The 22,112-nt window shown below is 45.5% G+C and overlaps 1 protein-coding gene across 15 annotated transcripts in view; it reads right to left on the bottom strand.

Moving 5' to 3' along the window:
• SPIDR (scaffold protein involved in DNA repair) overlaps nucleotides 1–20,226 on the bottom strand; it is a 491,719-nt gene extending 471,493 nt beyond the window's left edge. For 11 of the 15 annotated variants that reach the window (XR_010127196.1, XR_010127198.1, XR_010127197.1 and 8 more), the window contains exon 1: nucleotides 16,096–16,210. Coding sequence is in view for 10 of the 15 variants with exons in the window: in XM_063668756.1 (XP_063524826.1) it covers nucleotides 16,096–16,128 (33 nt within the window). In the remaining 5 variants the exon portion in view is untranslated. Of the gene's footprint in view, nucleotides 1–367; nucleotides 2,058–16,095 lie in introns of those variants that run through there. The other 4 variants (XM_054498098.2, XM_063668757.1, XM_063668760.1 and 1 more) reach the window with 4 other exon arrangements.
• Nucleotides 20,227–22,112: the final 1,886 nt, after the last annotated feature.

The following is a 22,112-nucleotide window of genomic DNA, read 5'->3' as shown; positions in this document are numbered from 1 at the left end:
GAAGCTGGAGATCAGGCTTTATAAAAACACTTTAACAGCCAGAACCATGGCTTACTCCTTTAATCCCAACACTTAGGGAGGTCGAGGAAGGAGGATCTCTTGAGCCTGAATTTGAGACCAGCCTGTGCAACACAGCAAGACCTCATTTCTACAAAAAATACAAAAATTAGCCAAATGTGGTGGCATGAACCTGTGGTCCCAGCTGCTCAGGAGGCTGAGGTAGGAGGATAACCTGAGCCTGGGAGGTCGAAGCTGCGGTAAGTTAAGGTCAAGCTACTGCATTCCAGCCTGGGTGACAGAGCAAGACTATATCTCAAAAAAAAAAAAAAAAAAGAACAATTAAAAAAAAAACAACAAAACTCTTTACCAAGATTCAATGAGCTTCTCAGTTGCTGAACATACAGAGATACTGGGAGGGTGGTTCGCCCAGAGAGGGCGTGGAAGCTTCAAGCACGCCACCTGCCCTCAACCTGTTCATGTCTTACTCTATCCATCTCTTCATCTGGCTGTTCATCTGCTTTTATTGAATACCTGTATAATAAATCAGTAAAGGTAAGTATTTCCCTTACTTATGTGAGCCAACATAGCAAATTAATTGAACCTGAGGAGGAAGCTTTGGGAATCCCTATTTATATTCAGTTGATCAGAAATATGAGTGACAACCTACTACTTGCGATTGGCCTCTGAAGTGGTGCCAGTCTCGTGGGACTGAGCCCTCAACCTGTGTGATCCCACACCATCTCCAGGTAGAGAGCATCAAAATTGGATTAAATTATACGATACCCACTTGGTGTCTGCTGGATGCTTGGTGTCAGGATAAAATACCCCACACATCTGGGCACAGAAGTGTACCGTGTTAAGCATGAGCGAAGAGGGGAAAACAGTTTGTTTTTCCTTTTTATGGGTACCTAAGTGAAAAGTCAAGTTTCTGCAACTCATTTGAAGTGGTAAAATGTTGCATATGTAGACTGTGGTAAGTTACATATGTATATTATAATACCTAAAGAAGCCATTAAGAAAACTAAAACGGGCATGGTGGCTCATGCCTATAATCCCAGCACTTTGGGATTTCATAAATACTGCTGTCCTCACCTTTCAATGTGTCAGCGTGCCTAATTTCTCCTGACCGTGAGACAAGAACCCAGATTTTAGCTGAACTAAGGAGCAAAAAACCCTGCAACACTATGCACGTGCCCAGGAAAAAACTGAAAAGGCCCTAACCTCTGAACTCTGGATCATCTCGAGGCTCTGCACAAGGAGGAAATGAAGGTTAAACTGGCATTACAAACTGCCAAAGCATATGTCTCAACAGAGCCCCTCCATAAAAGATGACAGACTTACTGGCTCAAAGTATTTAAGGTAACCTCTATCCAATAATCCACAGACAACTAAACTAACCACATAACGTCTTCATCAGCTACACACAACAGGCAATAAGAACTTTATAAAATTCATCCAGGAAAATCATTAAACAAAATTATAGCACCAACAACAAACAGAAACCCTGGGGAGGGGATGGGAGAATTTAATATCCAGAAATTAATATGAATTAATTTAAATCATACTATTTAAAACGTCCAGTTTTCAAGCAAAAATTATAGGCCAGGTGACGTGGCTCATGCCTATAATCCCAGCACTTTGGGAGGCCAAGGCAGGTGTATCACCCGAGGCCAGGAGTTCAAGACCAGCCTGGCCAACATGGTGAAAGCTCATCTCTACTAAAAATACAAAAACTAGCCGAGTGTGGTGGCACGCACCTGTAGTCCCAGCTACTCAGGAGGCTGAGAATCGCTTGAACCCAAGAGGCAGAAGTTGCAGTGAACTGAGATCTTGCCATTGCACTCCAGCCTGAGCAACAGAGCAAGACTCCGTCTCCAAAAAAGAAAAAAAAAAAACAAAAATTAGCCCAGCATGGTGGTGCATGCCTGTAATCCCAGCTACTCAGGAGGCTGAAGCAGGAGGCTGAGGCAGGAGAATTGCTTGAACCCAGGAGGCGAAGGTTGCAGTGAGCTGAGATCATGTCATTGCACTCCAGCCTGGGCATCGTGGCGAGACTCTGTCTCAAAAAAAAAAAAAAAAAAAAAAAAAAAAAAAAAAAATTATAACACACATGAAGAAACAGGAAAGCATGATAAGGAAAAAATGTAGTCAAAAGAAAATGTCCCTGAGAGGAGCCAGAAGTTGGACTCACTAGACAATGACTTTAAATCACTTACTATAAACATATTCAAAGAAATAAAGGAAACTATATGCAAAAAGTGAAGAAAATTATAAAAATGCCTCACCAAATAGAGAATATCAATAAAGACACAGAAATTATAAAAAGACAGAACCAAACAGAAATTCAGGAGTTGAAAAGTATAGTAACGGAAATGAAGAATTCACCAGAGGAGCTCAACAGCAGATTTGGCCTGGCAAAAAAAGGAATTCACAAACTTTAAATCAGACAAATGAGATTATCCAAGCTGAGAAACAGGAAAAAAAGAGTGTAAAGAAAAATGAACAGAGCCTCAGAGACCTGTGGGACACCATCAGACACACAAATATATGCATAATAAGAGTCTCAGAAGGAAGGAGAGACAGATAGAAAGAATATTTGAAGAAACAAAGCCCAAAATGCTTCCTCAATTTGATGAAACATTATACAACCAAGAAGCTTAAAAACTCCAAATAGTATAAAATCTAAAGAGATCCACCCTAAACATACCATGTCAACTGGTGAAAAACAGAGAAAAAACTATGAAAGTAGCAAAAGAAAATATACATCATATACAAAACTCACCGTATACAAAGGATCCTCAATAAGCATAACAGCTGCATTCTTGACAGAAACCATGAAGACACCCCCCTACCCCGAGGAACAGCAGAATACACATTATTCTAATGTAAACATGAAACATTCTCCGACAGACCACGTTAGGCCATAATTCAAGCTTCGATAAATTTAAAAGGAGTGAAATCATAGTAATACTGTTCTTAGACAATAATAGAATGAAATTTAAACCTTACAATAAAAATAAAATGAAAATTCACAAGTATGCAAAAATTAAACACTCCTAAAGAGCCAATAGATCAAAAAAAGAAATCATGAGAAAATTAGAAGATAACTTTAAAAGGAATGAAAACAATATACACTAAAACCTATAGATGCAGCTAAAGCAGTACTTACTGAGAAATCTGTAGCTGTAAATGACTACATTTAAAAACAAGAAAAATATTTAGTCAATAAAACTTCCATCTGGCAGAAATAAATGACAGAGAGAATAGAAAAACAACAAAGAATATAAAAAAAAAAGTTAGTTCCTCGAAAAGATCAACAAAATTGACAAGCTAGGCTGACCAAGGAGGTTTGGGGGCGGGGAAGAGAAGATTTAAACTACAAAACTCAGGAATAGAAGAAAGTGAGGAAGCACTACCAATTTTGCAGAAACCCAAAAGATTACAGAGAACATTATAAGGAAATAATATGAACTACATACCAACAAATTAAATCACTAAAATAAAATGAACAAATTCCGAGAAAGACAAACTAGCAAAACCGACTCAGAAATAAAAAACTGATCAGAGAGCTATAACGAATAAAGAGATTAAGTCATAACTTTAAAACTTCCTACAAAGAAAAGCTGAGGCTCAGAGTACAATGGTGATCTATACCAAACATTTTAAGAAACAGTTATCTATCCTTCACAAACTCTTCCAAAATACAGAAGAGGGAATACTTCCTAATTCACACCATGAAACCAGTATTACCCTGATAAAACCAAAACATAACAAGGAAGCACAGAGCGAAACTGCTTATGAATATAGATGCAAAAATCCTCAACAAAATACTAGCAAACTGAATCCAGCAACATACACAAAGAGTTATACACCATAACCAATAAGAGATTTTTCCCAGGAATACAAAGTCGATGTAATATCGAAAATTCAATCGATGTCATATATTAACAAAATAAAGGATAAAAACCACAGTATTGTCTCCATTAGATGTAGGAAAAGCAACTGACAAAGGCCAACAACTATTCCACAGTAAAAACTCAACAAACTAGCAACAGAAGGTTATTTCCTCAACCTGATAAAAATGTATATACAAAGAACCCACAGCTAACATCATACAGAATAGTGAAATACTGGATGCTTTATCCCTAAAAGAAGGAACAAGAGGGAGCGGGGCGGAGTAGAATAGAATAGAATGAAAATAAAGCTCTCCCTCTCCCTCTCCCTCTCCCTCTCCCTCTCCCTCTCCTTTCTTCGGTCTCCCTCTCCTTCTTTTTTCGGTCTCCCACTATTATCGAAGCTGGACTGTACTGCCATGATCTCGGCTTGCTGCAACCTCCCTGCCTCGGGCTCCTGTGACTCTCCTGCCTCGGCCTGCCGAGTGCCTGGGATTGCAGGTGCGCGCCGCCACGCCTGAATGGTTTTTGTATTTTTGGTGGAGACGGGGTTTCGCCGTGTTGACCGGGCTGGTCTCCAGCTCCTGGCCTCGAGTGATCTGCCTGCCTCGGCCTCCCGAGGTGCTGGGATTGCAGACGGAGTCTCGCTAACTCAATGCTCAATGGTGCTCAGGCTGGAGTGCAGTGGTGTGATCTCGGCTCACTGCAACCTCCACCTACCAGCCTCCTGCCTTGGCCTCTTAAAGTGCTAAGATTACAGCCTCTGCCCCGCCGCCACCCCGTCTAGGAAGTGAGGAGCATCTCTGCCTGGCCGCCCATCGTCTGGGATGTGAGGAGCCCCTCTGCCCGGCCGCCCTATCTGGGAAGTGAGGAGCGCCTCTGCCCGGCCGCCCATCATCTGGGATGTGAGGAGCGCCTCTGCCCGGCTGCCACCCCGTCTGGGAGGAAGTGAGGAGCGCCTCTGCCCGGCTGCCCCGTCTGGGAGATGAGGAGCACCTCTGCCCGGCCACCCCGTCTGGGAGGTGAGGAGCGCCTCTGCCTGGCCGCCACCCCGTCTGGGAGGAAGTGAGGAGTGCCTCTGCCCGGTTGCCCCATCTGGGAAGTGAGGAGCGCCTCTGCCTGGCCGCCACCCCGTCTGAGAAGTGAGGAGCGCCTCTGCCCGGCTGCCACCCCATATGGGAAGTGAGGAGCGCCTCTGCCCAGCCGCCCCTTCTGGGAGGTGAGGAGCGCCTCTGCCCAGCTGCCCCGTCTGGGAGGTGAGGAGTGCCTCTGCCCGGCCGCCCCGTCTGGGAGGTGAGGAGCGCCTCTGCCTGGCCGCCACCCCGTCTGGGAGGAAGTGAGGAGCACCTCTGCCCAGCTGCCCCATCTGGGAAGTGAGGAGCGCCTCTGCCCGGCTGCCACCCACTATGGGAAGTGAGGAGCGCCTCTGCCCAGCCGCCCACTCTGGGAAGTGAGGAGCGCCTCTGCCCGGCCGCCCACTCTGGGAGGTGAGGAGTGCCTCTGCCCGGCCGCCCCGTCTGGGAAGGGAGGAGCGCCTCTGCCCGGCCACCCCGTCTGGGAGGTGAGGAGCGCCTCTGCCCGGCCGCCACCCCATCTGGGAGGAGGTGAGGAGCGCCTCTGCCCGGCCGCCCCGTCTGGGAAGTGAGGAGCGCCTATGCCTGGCCGCCACCCCGTCTGGGAGGAAGTGAGGAGCGCCTCTGCCCGGCTGCCCCATCTGGGAAGTGAGGAGCGCCTCTGCCTGGCCGCCCCGTCTGGGAGGAAGTGAGGAGCACCTCTGCCCAGCTGCCCCATCTGGGAAGTGAGGAGCGCCTCTGCCCGGCTGCCACCCACTATGGGAAGTGAGGAGCGCCTCTGCCCAGCCGCCCACTCTGGGAAGTGAGGGGCGCCTCTGCCCGGCCGCCCACTCTGGGAGGTGAGGAGCGCCTCTGCCCGGCCGCCCACTCTGGGAGGTGAGGAGGGCCTCTGCCTGGCCACTCCGTCTGGGAAGTGAGGAGCGCCTCTGCCCGGCTGCCACCCACTATGGGAAGTGAGGAGCGCCTCTGCCCAGCCGCCCACTCTGGGAAGTGAGGGGCGCCTCTGCCCGGCCGCCCACTCTGGGAAGTGAGGAGCGCCTCTGCCCGGCCGCCCACTCTGGGAGGTGAGGAGGGCCTCTGCCTGGCCACTCCGTCTGGGAAGGGAGGAGCGCCTCTGCCCGGCCGCCCCGTCTGGGAGGTGAGGAGCGCCTTTGCCCAGCCGCCACCCCATCTGGGAGGAAGTGAGGAGCACCTCTGCCCGGCCGCCCCGTCTGGGAGGTGAGGAGCACCTCTGCCTGGCCGCCACCCCGTCTGGGAGGAAGTGAGGAGCGCCTCTGCCTGGCTGCCCCATCTGGGAAGTGAGGAGCGCCTCTGCCCGGCCGCCCACTCTGGGAGGTGAGGAGCGCCTCTGCCTGGCCACTCCGTCTGGGAAGGGAGGAGCGCCTCTGCCCGGCCGCCCCGTCTGGGAGGTGAGGAGCGCCTCTGCCCGGCCGCCACCCCGTCTGGGTGGAAGTGAGGAGCACCTCTGCCCGGCCGCCCCGTCTGGGAAGTGAGGAGCGCCTCTGCCTGGCCGCCACCCCGTCTGGGAGGAAGTGAGGAGCGCCTCTGCCTGGCTGCCCCATCTGGGAAGTGAGGAGCGCCTCTGCCCAGCCGCCACACCGTCTGGGAAGTGAGGAGCGCCTCTGCCTGGCCACCCCGTCTAGGACGTGAGGAGCGCCTCTGCCCGGCCGCCCAGTCTGGGAAGTGAGGAGTGCCTCTGCCCGGCCGCCCTGTCTGGGAAGTGAGGAGCGCCTCTGCCCGGCCGCCCAGTCTGGGAAGTGAGGAGTGCCTCTGCCCGGCCGCCCAGTCTGGGAAGTGAGGAGTGCCTCTGCCCGGCCGCCCTGTCTGGGAGGTGAGGAGCGCCTCTGCCTGGCCGCCACCCCATCTGGGAGGAAGTGAGGAGCGTCTCTGCCCGGCCGCCCCGTCTGGGAAGTGAGGAGCGCCTCTGCCCGGGCGGCCCCGTCTGGGAAACGAGGAGCGCCTCTGCCCGGGCGGCCCCGTCTGGGAAGCGAGGAGCGCCTCTGCCCGGGCGGCTCCGTCGGGGAAGTGAGGAGCGCCTCTGCCCGGCTGCCCTGTCTGGGAGGTGTACCCGACAGCTCCGAAGAGACAGCGACCATCGGGAGCGGGCCATGAGGATGATGGCGGTTTTGTTGAAGAGAAGGGGAGGAAGTGTGGGGAAAGGAAGGAGAGATCAGATTGTCGCTGTGTCTGTGTAGAAAGGGGTGGGCATAGGAGACTCCATTTTGTTCTGACTAGGAGAAGTTCTTCTGCCTTGGGATGCTGTTGATCTATGGCCTTTCCCCCAGCCCCATGCTCTCTGAAACATGTGCTGTGTCAACTCAGGGTTAAATGGATTAAGGGCGGTGCAAGATGTGCTTTGTTAAACAGGTGCTTGAAGGCAGCATGCTCTTTAAGAGTCATCACCACTCCCTAATCTCAAGTACCCAGGGGCACAAACACTGCAGAAGGCCGCAGGGTCCTCTGCCTAGGAAAACCAGAGACCTTTGTTCATGTGTTTATCTCCTGACCTTCTCTCCACTATCATCCTATGACCCTCCCATATCCCCCTCTCCGAGAAACACCCAAGAATCATCAATAAATACTTCATAAATTAAAAAAAAAATAAAAATAAAAATAAAAGCTACAAAAATAAAAAAAATAAAAAAAAATAAAATAAAATAAAATAAAATAAAATAAAATTAAAAAAAAAAAAAAGAAGGAACAAGAAAGGATGTCAACTTTTCCCACTTACATTCAATATTTGACTGGAGGTTCTAGCCATGGCAAGGAGAAGAAATAAAAGATGTCTAAATTGGAAGTAGTAAAATTATCTCTACTGACAGACAGCATGGTATTTTGTTTTCTTTCTCTTTTTTTTTTTTTTAAGAGACATGGTTGGCCAGGTGCGGTGGCTCACACCTGTAATCCCAGCACTTTGGGAGGCAAAGGTGCGTGGATCATGAGGTCAGGAGTTCGATACCAGCTTGGCCAACATGGTGAAAGCCTGTCTCTACTAAAAATACAAAAATTAGCCAGGCATGGTGGCACACGCCTCTAATTCCAACTACTCAGGAGGCTGAGGCAGAAGAATCGCTTGAACCCAGGAGGCAGAGGTTGCAGTGAGCTGAGATGGTGCCACTGCACTCCAGCCTGGGTGACAGAGCAAGATTCTGTCTTGGGGGGAGGGGGAAAGATGGTCTCACTCTGTTGCCCAGGCTGGAGTGCAGTAGCATGATCATGGATCACTGGAGCAAGCTTCTACCTCCTTAAAAAAAAAAAAAAAAAAAAAAGAAAAAGAAAGAAAAGAGAGGGTCTCACTCTGTTGCCCAGGCTGGAGTGCAGTAGCACAATCATGGCTCACTGAAGCTTCTACCTCCTCGGCTCAAGCAATCCTCTTGCCTCAGTCTCCTGAGTAGCTGGGACCACAGGCATGAGCCACCACATCCTGCTAATTTTTGTGTTTTTTGTAGAGACTCAGTTTCACCATGTTGCCCAGGCTGGTCTCGAACTCCTAGGCTCAAGTGATCCACCCGCCTCAGCCTCCCAAAGTGCTGGGATTACTGGTGTGAGCCACCATGCCTAGCTGCATGACCTTGTACACAGGAAATCCTAAGGAATCCACACTTCAGAAAACCCAAACAATTATTAGAACCAATAAATGAGTTCAGCAAAGTTGCAGGATACAATCTCAATATTTAAAAAAATCAATGGAGCTGGGTGCGGTTGGCTCATGCCTATAATCCCAGAGCTTTGGGAGGCCAAAACAGGAGCATCCCTTGAGCCCAGAAATTTGAGAGCAGCCTGGGCAACACAGTGAGACTCCATCTCTACCAAAAAATTAACAAAAAATATTAGCCAGGTGCAGTAGCATGTGCCAGTAGAACTGCATTCAAAATAGCATCAAAAAGAATAAAACTCTTAGGAATAAATTTAACCAAAGAAGTGCAGGACTTTTTCACTGAAAACTGTAAAACATAGATAGAAATTAAAGAAGATCTAAATAAATGAAAAGACAACCCATGCTCACGGGAAATAATATTAAGATGATAATACTCTCCAATTTGTCTATATATTCAACACAATGAAAATCCCAGATGGCTTTCTGCAGAAATTGACAAGCTGCTATTATTCATATGGAAATGCAACGAACCCAAGACAGTTAAAAAAATCTCAAAACGGAAAACAAGTCAGAAACTCACACTTCTAATTTCAACACTGCCAAGTTACAGTAATTAAAACAGTATGGTACTAGAATAAAGGCAGACATGGAGATCAGTGGAATAGAATTCATAGGCCAGAAACAAATCTTTACTTTTATGGTCAACTGATTTTCAATTAAAACAAAAAAGTGCCAAGACAATTCAAGGAGAAAGAACAATTTTTTCAACAAATAGTGTTGAGACAACTGGGTATCCACCTAGAAAAGAATGAAGTTGTACCACTACCTCACAGTGTGTAGAAAAATTAACTCCAAATGAATCACAGACCTAAATCTAAGAGCTAAAACTGTAACTCTTGGAAGAAAACATAGGAATAAATCTTTGTGACCTTGGTTTAGGCAATGATTTATTAAACATGACACCAAAAAGCACAAGAAACAAAAGAAAAAACAAATTGGACCTCATCAAAATTATTAAAAACATTTGTACTTCAATAAGAAAATGAAAAGAAAACCCAAAGAATGGCAGAAAATATCTGCAAATCATACATCTTATAGGAGAACAGTACACAGAATTTTAAAGAACTCATGATTCCACAATAAAACAGCAAATAACCCAATGAAAATGCAGCCAAATAAGCTGAATAAACATTTCTTCAAGAAGATACAGAAATGCCCAATAAGTACATGAAAAGATGCTCAATCTCATTAGAGAACTGCAAACCAAATCACAGTGAGGTTAACACTTCATAACCATTAGGATGACTAAAAGTAAAAGACAAGCAATGGCAAGTGTTAGCAAGAATGTGGCAAAATTAGAATGTTCATTCCTTGCTGGTGAGACTGTAAAAGGTGCAACCACTTTGGAAAATTTTAACAGTTATCCAAAATATAAACATACAGTTATTATGTGACCCAAAAATTCCACTGCTAGAGAAAGAAAAACTTAGGTCTACATAAAAATGCATATACAAATGTTCAACGCAGGCCAGGCGTGGTGGCTCACGGCTGTAATCCCAACACCTTGAGAAGCTGAGATGGGAGGATCTCTTGAGCCCAGCCAGGAGTTTGAGACCAGCCTGGGCAATATAATGAGACCAGATCTCAATTTAAAAAAAAAAGTTCAAAGCAACATTATTCTTAACAGCCCAAAGGTGGAAATAATCCAAATGTCTATCAACTAATAAATGGATGTTTTAAATGCAGTATGTCCATGCAATGAAAAATTTATTCAAAATAAATAGTAATGAAGTACTGATACATGCAACAACATGTATAAACCTGGAAAACATTATGCTTAAACATCAAATTACCACGGGTTCTGGCAATTACATACTTAGGCATTTATCTCAGAGAAATGAAAACTTATGTTCACACAAAAACTGGTACACCGATGTTTATAGCAGTTTTATTTGCAATAACCAAAACCTGAAAACAGCCTAGAGGTCCTTCAATAATAAATGTTAATCCACACTCTGGTATATCCATTATATGGAACACTACTCAGCAATTAAAACAAAGAAACTACTGGCCGGGCAGGGTGGCTCATGCCTGTAATCCTAGCACTTTGAGAGGCCGAGGCGGGTGGATTGCATTGCCTGAGCTCAGGAGTTCAAGACCAGCCTGGGCAACACGGTGAAACCCTGTCTCTACTAAAATACAAAAGATTAGCCAGGCATGGCAGCAGGTGCCTGTAGTACCAGCTACTCAGGAGGCTGAGGCAGGAGAATTGTTTGAACTGGGGAGGCGGAAAGTTGCAGTGAGCCGAGATCGCGCTACTGCACTCCAGCCTGGGCAAGAAAGCGAGACTCCAACACATACACACACACACAAAAAAAGACAAAGAAACTACTGATATGCACAACAACTTGGATAAATCATGACAGTTTTATGTTGTATTAAAAAAAAAAAAAAAAAAAAAAAAAAAACCTCAGACCGGGCACGGCGGCTCACGCCTGTAATCCCAGCACTTTGGGAGGCCAAGGCAGGTGGATCACCTGATGGTATTAGGAGGTGGGGCCTTTGGCAGGTGATTAGAAGTTATGGGATTGATGCCCTTATAAAAGAGACCTTGGAGAGCTCCTTTATCTCTTCCACCATATAAAGACATGGTAAGAATATGGCTGTCTATGAACCAGAAAGCAGGCCCTCACCAGACATGAAATCTGTCAACACTTTGATCTAGCAGCCACTTTGATCTAGCCCAGCCTCAAGAATTAGTTTATAAAACAATTATTCTCTACATTACTCACAATTGTCTGTGAATTTACAGTTATCTCAATAAAAATAAATGGAATGAGATGTGCAAGGGACTGCTGGGTTTTACAATAAACCTTTTTGTACTATTTTACCTTACCTATGAACATATATTATTTTGACTAAAAAGCAAACACGTTTTCCCTTAAGTGAGGTACTCTATGCAAAGTGCTTGACATACAGAAAGTTTTCAATAAAAACTCTCTTTCCTCTCTTTCCCTTTGGTTTGAGGAATAAGACACTAGGCCAGGCACGGTGGTTCACGCTGTAACTCCAGCAGTTTGGGAGGCCAAGGAGAAAGAATGGCTTGAGGCCAGGAATTCAAGACCAGCCTCGGCAACACAGCAAGACTCTATCTCTACAAAATAAATTTAAATATTAGCCAGGCACAGTGGCATGGCCTGTGGTCCCAGCTACTTGGGAGGCCAAAATGGGAGGATCACTTGAGCCCAGGAGCTCAAGACTGCAGTGAGCCATGATAGCGCCCCTGCACCCCAGCCTGGGTGACAGAGTAAGACTGTCTTAAAAAAAAAAGACAACTGAGATGTCAGTACTAAGTAGTCTAATTCTGAGATGTAGAGCCACCAGTAAATCATTCAATGAGACTATCAAGGCCTTAAACTGGAACCATGAGGTACTCCTACCAAGATAATTATGAGAATTTCCTGCCATCATTGAAAAACTTGAAAATGAGCCTTTTTCCTATTTCTTGTTCAACAAGCTGAAAGACAACAATTCCCAGGAAATGTAGAGACAAAGCAGTAGAGGATGTACAATATCTTTGTCCTCATATGATTTCTTTAATTATCATGGTGTTTCATTATTAATTGCTTTCATTATCACCAACATTTATTGAGTGTTTATATGCTCGGTATATCATCACATGCGTTGTCATCATTTAATCCTCATATCAACCCAGCAATATAGGTTATTAACCCCATTTTATAAAGAAACGACAACTCCATGTTAGGTATATTGCCCTATTCAGAGAGCTTGAACCCAGGAGACAGTGGTTGCAGTGAGCCGAGATCGGGCCACTGCACTCCAGCCTGGGTGGCTGAGCAAGACTCCCATCTCAAAAAAAAAAAAAAGAAAAGAAAAGAAAATCTCAAAAGGCAAGCTGCTGCCCAAGAACAGGAGTATATGTGGTCGTCCTTGGCTACTTCATAAGGAAAGGGAGAACATAAGGCATAAAGGGAAGAATCACAGCATGTTAAGGGATAGTGAGGGGCTAGGGCAGGAGAAACCCATGGAGGAGAGGGGAGTGAGGAAAGAACTAAGATATCCCAGCCTTTGAGCAACTGACTGCCCTAATCTCCCTGGGTCTTAAATACCACATATCTATATATGTGATATATAGGATATATATCTATATATCCTAACATCAGTTAAGAGGCAAACAACTTTCCCACTTCTCACAGGTTCAACTTTCTGAACCACCGTTTCCTCCTCTTCCTCTTTCAATTGCAGTTGCCTAAATCTCACCTTCCATTTGTAGTCTATCAACTCAGTCCTTTCTATTCTATTCCTAATTCCACCACTTTAGTCCATAACCACATCACCTTTCATCTTAACAGTCCTGATATATCTGTGTGGCTTGCCCAAAATTGCAAAACCATTCAGCTGTATTGCTGAGGCTGATATCCAAGTCTTCGGACTAGGGTATTTCCTCCTGTTTCTTCACACCTGGAATACTTGCAAATCTTCTAAACTAGTTCCCCTTTCATTAATGCATCAGATATCTAGTACATACAAGGGATATGACAGGTACTCTGGGGAATATGGGCTGAAGACACAGTCCCTAATCTTAAATGTCTAGACTATATGGGAATAAAGGTGTAGACACAAATAAACCTAATGTAAGACATGGAATAGTAAGAGTTATTTACATAAAATTCCACAGACTACAGAAGAAAGTTCATTTACAGCTGGGATAATTTGGGAGGTGAAATTTGGGGTGGGCCTCAATGGATGACTAAGATTCCAATCAGCAGAAATGGGAGAACTGGCATTATTCCAAACCAAGAACATACAGAAGAAAGTTCATGTATAGCTGGGATAATTTGGGAGAAGGTGGGATTTGAAGTAGGCCTCAATGGATGATTAAGATTTCATGGCCGGGCGCGGTGGCTCACGCCTGTAATCCCAGCACTTTGGGAGGCCGAGGCGGGCGGATCACGACGTCAGGAGATCGAGACCATCCTGGCTAACACGGTGAAACCCTGTCTCTAATAAAAATTTTAAAAAAGTAGCCGGGTGAGGTGGCGGGCGCCTGTACTGAGATAGCAACACTACACTCCAGCCTGAGCGACAGAGCAAGACTGCGTCTCAAAAAAAAAAAAAAAGGTTTCAATCAGCAGAAATGGGAGAACTGGCATTATTCCAAACCAAGAACATATGCAATTACCACCCAGGGGCAAGAAAATACAGTGATAACAGTAGTCTAGTTTACCTACAAGATAATGAACAAAGCTGTAAAGTTAAGGAATAAGACACATATTATGGAGGCTGTGAATAACAGGCTGAGAGCCTGAACAAAAGCAAGGTCTGGGGCAGACTACCTGGATACAAATCCTAGCTTCTTCCCTTAACTGCTGTGTGACCTTAGGCAAATTACTTAGCCTCTCTGCTGAGCCTCAGTTTCCTCACCCATAAAATGAGACTAATGGTATCTACCTCACAGGACTGTTAAAATAATTAAATTAGTTAATACATATGAAGCACTAAACACAGAGTAAGTCTGCAATAAATTATGATGCAGCCAACAAGAAATAAAATGAGATTTAGATGGAGGACTAACAATATAATCAAAGTAGTGCCTAAGGGAAAGTCACCTCTGAAGATGGAATGAGAGCATACTAGCCGGCACTACACATCAACACTCCAACCATTTAAGTACTTTGAGACTGACCGAGGGAGACAGAAACAAAAAATAAATTCCTGGGAAATACTGTGGAAGCCAGCCTCCAAGGTGGGCCCTGTGATCCCCACCTCCTGGGGATCCTCTATAGTCTCCTCAAACATTGTACCGCGTTGGTCCATGTAATGAATAGACAGGAGATGGGATGTCACTTCTGAGTTTAGGCTATAAAAGACACGGGGACTGATATCTTGTTGCTCTCTCCCTTGCTCTTGGGAAAGCCAGGACCCTGTTGTGAGCTGCCCTATGCAGCTGTCAAGAAACAACCATGTGAGTGAGCTTGGAACTGGATTCTCCAGCTCCAACGACCCTTTATTTGACTGCAGCCTTGTGGGAGATCCTGAACTACAACCACTTAGTTGAGCCGTTCTCAGATTCCTGAGTCTCAGAAACTCTATGATATAATAAACATTTGTTATGAACTGCTTCAGTTTTCAGCAACGTATTACACAATAGACAACTGTACGACTACTAAAAAAAATTGAGTAAAAAAAAAGAGTCTTGAAAAATGACAAGATGAAGAGACCAGAAGTGAATGTCAATTCAAAAATACTAAGATTTCTAAGTCAAGAGAAACTGTTAGGGCCTGGAGGACTAAGGGTGAGATGATGATTATGTGATGCACTAAGTTTGAGCTCTAGGGAAAGATCTAATATAGATCTGAAAGTCATCTATACAGTTAACTTCAATGTATGACATTGTCCAAAGCAAATACGGAAAATGAGAAAAAGCACAAGGTCAAAAATTAGAACATGGCACAAACACAGCAAAGAGAAAAAAATGAGCTGTTGCAAGACAGCAAGACAATCATGGATGTTTCAAAAGAAATAAGAGCAGGTGGTGAATGTGTCAAATGCTCCAATGACCAAGTAAACAACTTACACTGGATTTAGCAAATTTATATATTTCCTTGATTTTTTTCATACATTAATACTTCAGAAATCAGATTGTATCTTATAATCAACAGAGGTGCCTGAAACGAATTTCTTTATTCCCTAAAGCCAGTCACAAAATTGATAGTGTGGGCTGATAATCAATGGTATTTGAGAAGCGAGAAAGCATGATAGTGGTAAAGAAGTTGAACCAGTATATGTGGACTATTTTTTCCAGGAAGTTTTCAAGTAAAGGGAAGAGTCAAGAAAGGAGGTCCTGTGTTTGCTTTTTAAAAACCGTTTTACTGTGAGACAAACGTATTTGAAAGCAAGGAAGTTAGAAGGAACTTTAAAACGATAAAGGACACATGCCAGGACAAGCACAATTAGCAGAACAAAAAAGGATGCACTCGCGGATACAGGTGCAATCAAACACCATTCAAGCAACGATTCCTAGGCACCCACTTCCGTTCTGGAACCCGAGGCAGCGCGGGGCCCACGGACTGGGCAGTCAGCCGCACAGTCCCCTCCGAGTGCGACAGAAAGAGAGACAGAGTTGACAGTGGATTATTCGCGGAGACGAGTAAAGCCACGCCAGGATTCCCTGCTGTTTGGTACATTACACCAAAATCAAAAAGAGACAAAAGTACCGCCAAGTACCCCCGAGGCGGACATATGCTCCCGCCCGCTGCGTCCCTCGGCGGCCCCACCCCTCGCCTTCCATACAGCCGCTGAGGGCCCGGCCCGCACGCCTGGACCGGAGCCGGACCTGGGGGCGGCACCCCGCTGCGCGGGCTTGCTCCATACGCGCAGACGAGACCCGCCACCACCCCCAACGCCCACCTCCTCTCACCCCAGCAGCCCAGGGCCGGCCCCGCGCCGGCCCGCCGCTTCCCCGCAACGCGAGAAACGGCGCGGCGCCCACTCCCGCCCCAGAGCCTACCTTGGAGCCTCGAGCGCGGCTGCCGCGGGGCATCTCCGGGAGCGCCGCCTGAGCGCACCGCCTCCTCAGCGAGCCGCCGTCCCACTTCGCCGCGCCGCACCGCGCCCTGCCATTGGCGGGCGCTCGGGCGCAGGGCGGGGCTTCAGCGGGGGGCAGGGCTTCTACGGCCCCGGCGCTCCAGGGCCTCCCGGATGGCCTAGTCGGGCCCGGAGCCCGGAAGGAGCTTTCTCGCCCGGGGCTGGGGGTTCCGCGGAGCGCGCTCTGGGCTGTGGCGTTGCTCGCCCGCGAGCTCCTGGGGAGTTCGGGGGAGCTGCTGGGCTGGTGCTTGGAGCGGGGGCCGCCTCCAAGTGTTGTCTTTCGAATTAAGTTACTTTCGTCAGTGTTGTCAGGCAACAACTGACCTTAAATAAAAATGAAAACCAGAAGTAGGCTACACATGCAATGGGCTACACATGCAATAATGGATACCTAAGGAATGGGAGTGGCTGCTGGTGACTGGAGCAGAGAAGGTGTGGTTTCCCCATGTTTGGGGGACGGGGAGGAGTAAAGTCTAAGTGTCCAGAGCCCAGACGCCATGTCGGTCATCACATCACCGGGAGAACTCTTGGAGCCTGAGGAAAGGCTACGGGGTGCCAGAGTCTGAAGGGGCGGGAGATTGCATTCCTACCACGTTCGCCGGGGCGCACAGGGGCTCCGCTGGGGCCGCCGCTCCTGCGGGAAAAGTGGGCCTGAGACCGTGCGGCGTCGACCATAGCCGGCCCAGCAGAAGCCTGGGAAGGCCACGAGTCTGACTGGGTCCGAGGACTGTGAAGAAGGCCCCTCCCATGGAGAAAGCTACGGGGTAGTTTAATAAGGTGGAAAAGTGTTGGCCTGGGGAGGATGCTCAAAAAGTTGCCTCAAAAGGACGCAGAAGTGGAGGTGAATCTTCTGCTTCAGAGGCGTTTTTTTGTGCCTCTGTGAGAATGCATTGCTTTCTGGTTGATACATCTTCAGGTTTTTTCTCCGTCCTAGTCCCTGTTCTGCCACCATCCTGTGTTTGAATCTGGTACCTAAAGCCGCAGATACTTGGTTCATAGTAGATGTCCACTCTGCAGTGGCTGAAAACACGGAAGAAAAACCATCTTTGCCTGGGAAGGACATTATTGCTAGTGCCATTACTGTCAACAGTTGGAACAAGATAAACGGCATGCCCAATCTAGTTGAGGATTTTGGACACCGAGCCTCCCACTGGGACTCCGCCGAGAAACCAGGTCTGCCATTGCCACCTCCGCCGGGCCTCGCTGTCTTAGCACAGTAAGTGCACCCGACCGCGCCCGGAGTCCCCATTTCACTCCCACAACCAGGCCTGTGGTGAGGCTCCCGCTTGTCATCTCCACCAGGAGGTGCTGTCCTGCCGAAATGTTGGGGCTTTTCTCCAAACTTCCTCCTGTTCAGAATTCATCTCAGTAGTGGCATGGACATCCACCTGGCCACAGCTCACGCAGAAACCTAGAATTTTTCTGAACACATTTGTGTGTCTTACCAATCTGTCCACTCTCCACTACCACTGTTTCCCAGGCCACTAGTGTCTTTTGCCCAGACTGCTAGTAGCTCTTAACCCATGTCCGCTAATCCACTCTTGCCCCTCACACAGCACACATATACAATCCATTCTCAACACAGACACCACAGTGAGGTTGATGCTGTCTGTCTATATTGGCCTTCCTTTCGGTGGTCAAACGTGCCTAGCTCCTGCAGCCTTGGGGTCTAATAAGCGTTTGCTCTTCCTTTTGCCTAAAAGGCTCTGGCCTCCTTCTGCCATGCCATTTCCTATGCACCTGTCAAACCTGAACCTGGTGGCCAGCTTCCCTAAACTAGTAAGCCTGAACCTCCCTGCTCTTCATGTCCGCAGGACCCCATGCTCTGTTGAAGATGTTATGACAATTAGAATCTAAATAATTAGGATAGTTATTTGTTTACCATGTGGTTCCACCTCCATGCTGTAAGGTAATACCATTTCTATCTTCTCCGTTTTTGTATCTCTGTCAGTTAGCACAGTGTCTTCCATATACAAAGTACTCAGTTATTTACTATGGATGAACTACTAATTGTGAAACAGAAATGACTTGCCAGAGGCTGCACAGCTAGTAAGTGTTCAGGATCAGAACTCATATGTGATACCAAGGTCCATGCATTCTCCACTACACCAATCAGATCATAGTAGAATCATGAGGAATTTTTCACTTGAACATATGAACTCAGCAAAAGGGGACTGTTGATAAGAAAGATGAGCCCCTGCAGAAAGGGACTCTTAAGTCCTCTCCAGTCTTTTCTCATTTCCTCCTCAACAAACACTCAATGGCAAACATCAAGACAAACCAGAAAGTCCTTCTTTTAACTTTTTTCTCATCAGACTTTTTGACCTAGTTGCTGTTCTGCAGATATCTGTGGTCTTCACTCTGCTTACAGCCATCCTAAGGATTCCATGGAGATCCGTGGAGTCTGGGGAGGGTGTGACTCACAAGAGGGTCTCTGCTGCACCTTCAGGGCAGCTCTCCTTCCATCTGTCTTATATATGGGGCAAGATTGTATTTAAAGAAAGATCTAATATGGGGAGAAATGTTTAGAATCTACTCATCCGTATTCTTTTTTAGTCTGGTAGATGACAGTGCTCTAGGCTACAAATGAATCCAAGATTTAAACGTGAAAAAATGTCAAGGTATTAGAATAAAACATGACCAGATTCCTTTATAATTTTAGAGTGGGGGAAAGGGGAGAAAGTCTTTCCAACTATGACTCAAAATGCCCTAGTCGTAAGAGGAAAGATTGATCGATTCAACTACATAAAAACCCTAATTTATGCATGGCAAAAAACACAGTAAACAAAGACAAATGGCAAAATTGAAGAATAGTTCATATTGATGTTACGTAGAAACAACCCCCTAAAGTATAAATTACTCTTGGAGGAGTAAGCAAGAGTATTCCTTGGAGGAAACCCAGTAGAAAATGGGCAAAGGACAAGGACAGTTCACAGAGAAAGGAACGCAAATGGCTTTTATACATATGAAAAATGTACTGTCTCACTCATGACAAGAGAAATGCAAATTTAAACTGCACACCTACCATATTGGCTAAAATCCAAGTCCTGGACAACACATATTGGGGTAAGGGCCCTCTCATGTATTGCTAACAAAAGTACAAAATTATGCAACTCCTATCAATGGGACTGTGGAAATATGCTTCAAAATTATAAGTGTATTTACTCTTTAAACTAGCAGTCCTACTTCTGGGAATTAATCCTACACATACACCTGCACACATATTGTCTTAGTCTGTTTTGTGCTGCTATAACAGAATATCTGAGACTGGGTAGTTTACAAAGAACAGATACTTACTTTCTCACTCTGATAAATCTGAGATCAAGGAGCTGGCATTTGGTGTCTGGTGTGGGCCTTCTTGCTGCATCTTCACATGGCAGAAGGCAGAAGGGCAAGAAAGCAAGCTAGCCAAATGCTGCATGAAGCCTCTTATAAGGGCCTTAATCCCATTAGTGATGGAGGAGCCTTCATGGCCTATTTGGCAACACCTGAATTTTAGAGGAGACACATATGAAATGATAACACATGTGAAATGATATGTATGTAAGGGTATTTTTTACAACATAGTTTGCAATAGCAAAAGACTAGAAAAAATTGATATATTTGTTTACTTGGAGAGTAAGGAGACTGTTAAATATGCCATGGTAATACCTTCATAATGATCTCCAGCTTTACTAAATGAAAAAAACAATTGACAGAATATGATTCATAGTGTGCTGCCTCTCTAGCACAAGAAAACAGGGAAAGACCCTATATTGCTTATATCTGCGTGAAGAAATGCTACATTGAAATAGATGTATAGGAAATAAAAGGGGTTACCTAGTGGAGGGGAGGAACCGAGTGACTGGGATGAGGGGAGGAGGACTTCTCCATCTCTACTTTTTTATGTTGTTTTGTATACCTATTTTTAAAACAGATTGAAAAATTAAGAAAAATGTGTACTTTGTTCTAGAATGATGATGGTTGTACAACTGTGAATATTGTAACAAATCACTGAATGGTACACTTTAAAGGGTGATTTTATGGTATTTGAGTTATATTTCAATAAAATAATTATTTTAAAAATGTTTGGTGAGGGGCTGGTAGCATCAGCAGCATCTGAGAAATTGTCAGAAATGCAAATTTTTGGACTCCATGCTAGACCAATTGAATCAGAAACCTGGTGGACAAGGCCTGGCAATCTGTTTTGACAAGCCCTTCAACTGACTCTGATGCATGCTCACCTGTGAGAAGCACTGGACTGGATGCAATTGCACGGAGTAACAGGCTGTTGCACAGTGGTCGCCCACAGAACATCCGACTAGGAGATCCATGCGCTCAGGGTGGGAAGAAAAGGCCTGTCAGCCTTTTCTTTAATCATTGACTACAATAATGTTAATAATAATAATATGACATTTATATGTGCAGGCAATGTTAATCCCTTTATATGAAACGAAAATAGTGCCTCACCTGATGGGCTAGAACACAGCAGATACATAGTAAGTGCCCAGGAAGTGTTAGCAATTATTATTATCATTTATCTCAGAAAATCTCTATGACAATTGTGTGAAGTACAATGATGATTACATATGAGATAATTGCACCACAGACATGTTATATAACTTGCAAAAAGCCACAAACCCAGTAAGTGGTAAAGCCCAAAGCACAGAAGTTTTCAACTGGTGAATCTCACTTTATCTCTTTTTCCTGATCACACTTTGAGAACCATGGATCTAGGTTCTCAAAGGTATACAAATGGTTTTTATATATATAAAAAGTAGGAGTGGAAAATAGAGTCAAATGCAGATTATTCAAGGAATGTGCATTCATTCATTCAACAAACAAATATTGAAGTTTACTATGTGCCAGGCCTATGTTAGGCCTTAGGCCTTAGGCCTTAGTTGGTTTTTTTAGTCCATTTGGGTTACTATAACAACCCATCAACTAACAACCCATAAATGCATAGCTTAAAAAGAATAGAAATTTAGGCCAAGCACAGTGGCTCACACCTGTAATCCCAGCACTTTGGGAGGCCAAGGTGGGCGGATCCCAAGGTCAGGAGTTCAAGACCAGCCTGGCCAACATAGTGAAACCCTGTCCCTACTAAAAATACAAAAAAATTAGCCAGGCGTGGTGATGGGGTCCCTGTAATCCTAGTTACTTGGGAGGCTGAGGCAAGAGAATTGCTTGAACCCAGGAGGCAGAGGTTGCAGTGAGCCGAGATCGCACAACTGCACACCAGTCCAGGCGACAGTGTGAGACTCCATCTCAAAAAAAGAAAAAAGAATACAAATTTATTTCTCAAAGTTCTGGAGGCTAAGAAGTCCAAGATCAAGACACTGGCAGATACAGTGTCTGGTAAGGGTCCATTCCTCATAGATGGCACTTCTAGTGTGTTCTCACTCACATGGTGGAAGGGGCTAGTTATCCCTTTGGGGTCTCTTTAAAGGCGTTCACCCTATTCATGAGGGATTTACCCTCATTACCTACTCACTGCCAAAAGTCCCGCTTTCTTTTTTTAAACTTATCTTTTAATTGACAAAAATTGTATATATTTATGTTGTACAACATGTTTTGAAATATGTATACATTGTGGAATGGCTAAATCAAGCCAATTAAAACATGCATTACCTCACATACTTAACTTTTTTGTGGTTGAAAACACTTAAAATCTACTCTTAGCAATTTCCAAGTATATAATACATTTTGTTTGTTTGTTTGAGACAGGGTCTCACTCTGTTGCCCAGGATGGAGTGCAATGACGCAGTCACGGCTCACTGCATCCTCAGCCTCCTGGGCTCAAGAGATCTTCTGCCTTAGTCTTCCAAGTAGCTGGAACCACAGGCGCATGCCAACACACTTGCCTTTTTTTTTTTTTTTTTAAATTTTGTAGAGATAGGGTTTCACCATGTTGCCCAGGCTGGTCTCAAACTCTTGGCTTCAAGCAATCCTGCTGCCTCA

Source organism: Pongo pygmaeus, chromosome 7, assembly GCF_028885625.2.
Source record: "Pongo pygmaeus isolate AG05252 chromosome 7, NHGRI_mPonPyg2-v2.0_pri, whole genome shotgun sequence".
Classification (NCBI taxonomy): Eukaryota; Metazoa; Chordata; class Mammalia; order Primates; family Hominidae; genus Pongo; species Pongo pygmaeus.
Note: the sequence above shows the minus strand (reverse complement) of the source record. Positions and strands in the feature narration are given on the sequence as shown.